This window comes from Penaeus japonicus, unplaced genomic scaffold (assembly GCF_977035675.1).
Source record: "Penaeus japonicus unplaced genomic scaffold, GWHDUDI00000001_assembly GWHDUDI00000028, whole genome shotgun sequence".
NCBI lineage: Eukaryota > Metazoa > Arthropoda > Malacostraca > Decapoda > Penaeidae > Penaeus > Penaeus japonicus.
Window position 1 is genome coordinate 5,543,590 of NW_028234430.1, and position 7,500 is coordinate 5,551,089.

Consider the following 7,500-nt stretch of genomic DNA (forward strand, 5'->3'; position numbering starts at 1 on the left):
TTCAAAAAGAAAACTTTTTTCGTTAATGAAATCACCACGATGCTGATTAGGACTTATATTCACTGATAGCATTAATTGGTTTGTAGCTATTTTAGCCAGGGCGCTTGATAAGGCCAGAAAACAAATGTAATTCAATGCCCCGAGTAAATGGATGAAATAAAACATCAGGATTTAACTAAAGTCGTTGTCTTTCAATACGTTGCCCGTCTTCAATTGCAAATTTTGGACCGATTCTATTTATTGACGTAACTGGCGAATTATTATATGTGAAAAGGGCCACTACTCATTAGTCCTTCCGAAATAGGTTAATCACTTAATGTCAAGTTGATAAGCTATTGAGAAATATCTGCCGCCTTACCTGCGAGGTTATTAGCGGAATGATACTTTAGAAATCTCTCAACCTTTGCACTTGTGAAATCTTAGTTTTACCCTTTCGAATTGCAATAATAAGCAGTTTTAAAAAATATCCTTTTCCATTTGTTTTCCGGATTTACGCAATACTTGGCATGCGTCGGCTATGGAAAGTCTATAAAAGTTCCTTTGTAATGAAGTTTCTTTACGATGGCAGTTACATTTTCCTACACTTGGTAGTATATCACGATGTATATTTGTTTCAACACTATCACAAACAAATACTTAAAATAAAAATGCACCATGGAATAGGTTTTAATATACAATTCTCATTGGAAAGGATTCAAGCGAAACACCATGTTAATACAGAATTTAATTACCAAACCTTTCTTTTTCGTAAAAGGAATATGAAATAGTCCACTATAATGTAACAATGTCCCTAGTACGATGTGCCAATAGGTCCAAAAAGACATTATGGCAAGTTTAAACTTTTGAGTAAGACCTATAAACTTCTCTCTCCCTCTCTCTTCTCAAACAGTACTTTTACATGTGACATTAAGCAACTTGACCACTCCTTTTACAAAACTTTATGGTAAATACAAGTTTCAAGAGCCCGTCGAAGGAACTCCCGCGCAGGCCACTTAAATCCTGTGAAGCAGTCTTTTTATTTCCTTGCATTCACTGGTGTGTTACCACAGGTATTTGACACAAGTTGGCAACAAATTTCTGTTGCTCCTGTTGCTGAGGTCTTGCAATCACCACCACTTGACGAGGCCAAAACACCAGATAGCCAGAGGTTGCAAATTCTTCAAGACTAGTCTTCAACAGGAATAACTTCTTTCTTGATTAAGAATTCCACAACTTCTTCTTCAAAGTCATTTTCATTTGATGTAAGTGTATCTGTATCTTGGCCTTTGGAAGGAGAGATAGGATGAAAATGTTAGCACCGAAATGTAACCATATATCAATACAGGATTTATGAGAGATCAAGAATCAAAGCATTTCATGACGGAGAAAAGAACAACATAGATGGTTAAAGTCAACAGCCAATCTCTCACCTTCCCTAAGTCTGAGGCGCTGTTCCTTGTCGGATTCGAACTGCTCGATCATCCTCTTCCTGTACTCAGTAAAGACAGTCATCTGTTTCTGTCTCTTCTCAATGATCTCTCTGCTAGCCTTGCTGAAGCGCATCTTGTCTTGCACCTCGAAGCTGGCTGCGTATTTCTTCATGTTCTTCCTAATTTCCTGATAAAATTGAATAGGGTCATCAGACAAAAGTAGACAGGAATACATGTTTAATAAAGAAAAAAAAATTCATAAAGCACTTAGGCAAAAAAACAACAAACCAACCTTAATATCAGTAGACTGGAGGAGAGACGGTGGCCGAGGTCTCCACAACAGCTGGCAGAATTTCTCGACTGAGTGGCGCTTGAGGCACTTGCCTTGGAATGACCACAGCCAGTACGCATTGTCAACCTTTTCATAAATAAAAAATATATATAAGTAATGCTGAAATGGGTCTCATCACTTGCACTCAAGATTCCAGAAACATTACTAGTGCTAAATGTTACAGAATCCTCATTTATACAAAAATATTACATTTTTCTGGAGAAAGAAAAAAAAAAGGGAGCAAAAAGTGTACTGACCTTGTGTCCCCACCAGGAAACGCATGAGGCTACATAACGTCCAGTGGGATCCCACTCAATGTCAGTGGCCATGAAGTGCTCAGTACTCATCATGATCTGTACGAGGGGAATGAATAAATAGATTAACAAACAATATAAAATATTCTACATTATCAAACATGTAAACTGATGAAAAGTGACAAGGTTTGTAGACTTTGTAGTCTACAAAGAAATAAAAGGGGTGTGGACCAAAAATTTTAAAAACTCACCTGGAAATCTTTAGTGTCAACGAACTCCAGAGCTCCACTCATGTTGCGCAGGCCAGCCAGCACCACAAACTGTCCTTGTGGAGACCAGAAGAGATTGTTGCATGGCCTCTTTTCCAGTCGCTTGAGCTCAGATGGGGCTTGACCCTTGTTCACTTGGAAGAACAATACATTCACTGAAGGAGGCTCTCCTGTTATGATGCCAAACTTGTTGTTTACTGGCTCCCATGCAAAAGCCTGTAGGAGAGTATGGTCAAAATATGGATGTTATAAGTTTTTGCCTAAGAAATCTGACCGAAAAATAATCAAATCAATACAAAAAAGGTAACTCAACATCTGGGTGCAAGCTTCTAATATTTTCTGTATATCATTAACATGGAACTGCAACTAGGAGCATTTGAGAAATTTCAGTCATATTAGAGTTTACATGCATCTTTATCTTGTCTTCAGTAGCAAGATAGTTTTCTCAAACTTTCACTTCGATACTTTTTTGCACACCACTAAGATAACTAGACCTCTTAATTGCACAATTCTGTTTACAAATTATATTTGAGGTTATAAAGTCATTACGCAATTGCCTGTGCAATCATGGAATATCAACATAGAGCTAAAACAATTATTCTGTACCTGAATGTTTTCCTTGATCTCCAAGCTGTCCACTGGGATACCTTTCTCCCTCATGTGGAAGATCTCGAAATTGTAATAGATACCAGAGTACTTGATGTCGTTCCTCTCACGCTTGGCCTTGGCATACCTGGCCACTTTGACACAAAGGTAGTCACCACACTTCTGCCAAACCATCTTACAGTCGGCTACGTTGAACAGGTTCTTTGTACGGATCTGTTAGGGAGTAATATGGCATTACTTGATATTGTTTACTAAATACAATTTTACAAAGATCAAAATAAAACTTCATTTTCTATAATATACTGGATAAATTGAATACAATCCAATTTTCTCACCTCTTCCCTGCTGGGTATGGACACCAGGGACACCTTTGCGGGGACATCCTTGTCTTCAGCAATCCAGTATGCCAAGATGTTGTCTGTTGGAGACCAGCCAAATTCTTTGATACCTGGCACCTTTATACTCTTCTTGTCTAGTAGACCAAAGGACTGTGAACCAAGAAAAATAAAGTTAAAGTTTTACACTCTACAAAAGAAAATAGGTTTTCTTTTTAAATAACATTCATTAGACTTTCACACGTCTCAGGAGAATAACAAACAATAATTTCAAGAGTATCTGGAATTCAACTTACAGGAGTTTCATAAACACTGAGAGCATCTTCCACGACCCTGGCAAAATACTTGTCGTCATTTGACCATTTGAATACAGGCCAGACTGGCGGTCTCTCTGCATTGAAAGCTCTCTTCTTCAGCCCAGAGCGGACATCCCATATAATGATAGATTGGGGCTCTTCTGCTCTCTGATCAACCAAAGGTGAGAAGGTCACAATATATCTGCAAGAAGAAAGGCAAACCTCAAATGTGGAAGCAAAAGTAGACAAGTGCATAAGCATTAAACTGTCATTTCAAATATGGAATTCAAAACGCAATGTTATAATGGCTTACTTTTCACATGGTGAGAAGTCAATAAACTGTACACCTGGATGACTGAATTTGGACACCTGCCGGAACTCCTCGCCTCCCCATAGAGCAATACCTTTGCCATGGAAGGTAGCAAGGTATGTGCCTCTTGGAGACCATCTGACGTAGGTTTCTGTCCACCTCTGTAGATAAATTTTAAAAATTAGTTTAATATCGTTCTTGTCTATTACCTTCATTCCCCCTTAAAAAAGCACAACATAGTAGGACTTCCTTGCATTCCCTTTACTTGTACATGACCCATTCATTGTCCAACAACATTTTTTTTCATGTACTTACTTTGACTAAAGACTTAGGAAAAGAACCTAACTCAAATTTTAAAATCCTAAAAGGTCAGTAATCAACACTTTTGACATCACAACAGCAAAATTAAAATTGTACTGAAAACAATTCATGAAAATATAGAAACCTTGAGAATAAAAGACCCCAGGTACTAACCTCCCTCTTTGCAATCTCAACGGGTTCAGGGACAGCATTGAGGTATATCGCAGTGGTTGTGCCTCCATCCAGGATGATGGAATACTGGTCGAAGCAATTCTCATCCAGGAGATAGTAGTGCATGTTGCCTAAATCCTGCAAAGGTAATATGAATATAAAATTAATAAAATGTACATAAAACAAAAATGGCAAAAGAAAGTAATATTGAAATGCTGTTATCTGTAAAACAAGTTACAAGTATTCCTATTTCACACAATAATGAAAAAGATAATCAAATACACAACAATACCAACCTTATAAGGCTGTGCAGGGGGAGGAACAAATTCCTCAGGGATGTTGTCATACTTATCAAAGTCTGTGAACAAGTTGCACTGGAAAGTATGCTGCTTGTCCAGCTTGTAGTTGTTGCGCTGGCGGACAGCTTCCTCAGCAGAGCTGCGGTCCTTGAACTCCAGGAATATGTATCTGGAGTGAAGATTTTCAATGATGATATATTTCTTTGTATATTAATATATAATCTAGTAATTGATTGGAAGGGTTATGCACATTTTTATGATAGAAACAATGAAAAAATAATGATAAAATACCATCCCCCAATACTCCCACAGAAAAAAAGAAAAGAAAGAAAGAAAGAAAGAAAGAAAGAAAATCCACACCACATACCCCTTTGTCTTGCCATCTTCGCCTGTGGGGTAGAACTCATTGATGAGGGTACCGAACTCCTTGAAGATCTTGCGAACAACGTTCTTCAGCTTCTCCAAGCGCTCGGCTCCCACACATGGAACACCGTCAACAATGATGACTGACTCGACACCATCCGTCTCCTTGGGCTTCTGCCGCAGGAGGTCACCGAGCAATTCTGTATATTTAGGAGAGAAAAAAAATAAAATAAAATAACATGTTATTGTTGCAACAGGTAGATGAGCTGGCATCTGGAGTAAAGGAAAATCTTGCCACATATTTTGAAAAGAGAGAGCTTGTAGACATCCACAGCAACTGGAACTAGTCCAAGCACCATCTTACCAGACTATATGTGGTGGGCCACTGTTTTCCTAGACCGTTCTGGGAAAAATTTAAATGTGAACCATTACAGTCAAAACAACTTTTCCTGAGAATTTTTCTGTTTTGTTAATATCTAGTAACTTTTAGTCTTGGGGGCATACCCCTATGTTGGAAACTGTGTTTGGAGGATTTACCATAAGTTACTCCCTAAAATCAAAGACTCTGCCAAATTTTTACTTTCTTTGCAGTAATGATACAGAACATGATTTGTCTGTAAATTACCATTACCAAATCAAAGATTAAATGCCTATTCATGACTCAAATGGCTCAAGCCTGACAACCAATTGGTTGCCCTAGCTGGAATATTTCCTCAGTCCTCATGCACTCTACCCTAAAAATAACTTAAATTTGATTACTCATCATGTATATATATATCTTACATAGTTTACTTCCTATTTTTTCCTGGGGAGGGGGGGGGGGATAACCCTCTGGCTAGGGTGTGTACCTACTAGACCCCCATAGTCTTTATATCCTGCATTCTAACCATAGAACCTATCCCCCTAGCCAGGAGGCTATGGCCCCTGAAAACCCAGGTAAGCAGAAACATGAATGTGGGATATAACCTGTTTCTACATAAAAAATGCTATCTGAAAACCACAAGCCTTAGTATACAGATATACCAAAACTACACCTTCCTTCATTTCTGATATCACAGGTTGAGCTATCAAATAGTTGTGAAAAAAAAGCACAGAAGATTATGCATAATCAAATGAAATAGCTTAAAAAGTTATTGTAAATGTTTATTACTTATAAATAATGCAGTGTTAAAATTCCGAGCAACTTCGAAAAAATGTCACGCCCACAAGACTTGAGGACTTATCAAATGCATGACCTATTTTCCTGATAATACTAACTAGGTCAGATGCACTATATACATCCGTGAAAGTATTATAGACTTATAGAGTAGTGTTTATGGATGTTGGAAAAGTTAACAGGCATGTGAGGATGCCCTTGGCTGCAGGGTAATTAAGGTTCAAATATTGAATCTACAGATCTCATTATCTCTCATCAACTTGAATGTAAATACTGTAAGCTTCCTGGGAAGATAACATATGGCATTGCACACCTCAGTAAATTAGTATAAATTAAGCAGGCAAGGTAGGTTTTGCCAATGTAGTGTAAACGAGAAACTTTAAAAACTGATCGGACATGGCATGGTATCACATCCCTGGCAGCGAATACTGCCACTACATGAAATTTAACATCATCCGTCGTCAACAGGTTAACTATATTGCATAAATTGGGAGTGTGTAATTTTCTTCAACATATAAGGTCCACCAATCTCCTCCTATAGACGAACACCTGTTACACTAATCATTCCACTATGCAATGAATCAAAACCCTTTCACTTTGATGTATAATACTCCATTGCAATTTATATTCAGCAGATATTACCACAAACTACATATTACCAAAGAAGTTGCAGTGCTTACCGATTTAGCATTGTATACATTGTTCAACTTCATTCCCAAAATACAACCCCACAATTGAACATTTCCAAATCAAGGAGAATCTCTTTAAAATAAAGCTCTCTTTTTCTTTTCTTCTTTTCTCTTTCCTTCATTCTAACTATCGACTTATTTAGTATTTTCTTCTATTCCCTTAACCTGATTTACATTGAACAGATGTTTTAATATGTCCACTTACTTCAATGTCATACAAACACTTAAAAAATGGGAAAACTAACGGAAGCGCACACGACAGTGCAAACGCAAATGTTGAAACAAAATTTGCAATGAAAGTACACAACGTGAAGGAAACATATTGTCATGGAGACGAATTCCATGCACGTCGAGATGATCTGAATTACATGTTTTCCAACACCACCTCCCGGTCATGAACTCTGGCACACAACCTACAACCGCTTAATTCACATCGATTATAGTGAATAACCCAATTAATCCCAGATTAACGTAATGGAAAAACAATCTGTCAAAACCCACGACCTCGGTGCCGGCACAACACGACCACCAACCCCGGACACTTTACCTCCCTATTTTTCTGTTTCCGCCATCCCCCGACACCCACCTTCGTCGGTAATGTCATCCACGAAGTCTTCCGGATCGCTGAAGTCTGGCTCCTCCTCTTCAGCGCCTCCGTCATCCTCATTATCGAGCGGTCTTGACTTTTTCTTGGCCATGGTGGTGAGCGGCC

At 38.3% G+C, this 7,500-nt stretch overlaps 1 protein-coding gene across 1 annotated transcript in view; it reads right to left on the bottom strand.

Moving 5' to 3' along the window:
- Window positions 1–711: 711 nt before the first annotated feature.
- Window positions 712–7,500, bottom strand: part of eIF3b (eukaryotic translation initiation factor 3 subunit b) — a 7,042-nt gene continuing 253 nt past the window's right edge. Inside the window, exons 1-13 of the mRNA XM_043029931.2 lie at window positions 7,375–7,500; window positions 4,948–5,143; window positions 4,578–4,749; window positions 4,285–4,419; window positions 3,814–3,971; window positions 3,501–3,702; window positions 3,205–3,357; window positions 2,870–3,082; window positions 2,246–2,479; window positions 1,998–2,093; window positions 1,702–1,827; window positions 1,410–1,596; window positions 712–1,263 (exon numbers count right to left, since the gene is read on the bottom strand). The exon at window positions 7,375–7,500 is cut by the window's right edge and continues 253 nt beyond it. Coding sequence (XP_042885865.1) covers window positions 1,166–1,263; window positions 1,410–1,596; window positions 1,702–1,827; window positions 1,998–2,093; window positions 2,246–2,479; window positions 2,870–3,082; window positions 3,205–3,357; window positions 3,501–3,702; window positions 3,814–3,971; window positions 4,285–4,419; window positions 4,578–4,749; window positions 4,948–5,143; window positions 7,375–7,486 — 2,082 coding nt within the window. The 5' untranslated portion in view covers window positions 7,487–7,500 and the 3' untranslated portion in view covers window positions 712–1,165. The remainder of the gene's footprint in view (window positions 1,264–1,409; window positions 1,597–1,701; window positions 1,828–1,997; window positions 2,094–2,245; window positions 2,480–2,869; window positions 3,083–3,204; window positions 3,358–3,500; window positions 3,703–3,813; window positions 3,972–4,284; window positions 4,420–4,577; window positions 4,750–4,947; window positions 5,144–7,374) is intronic.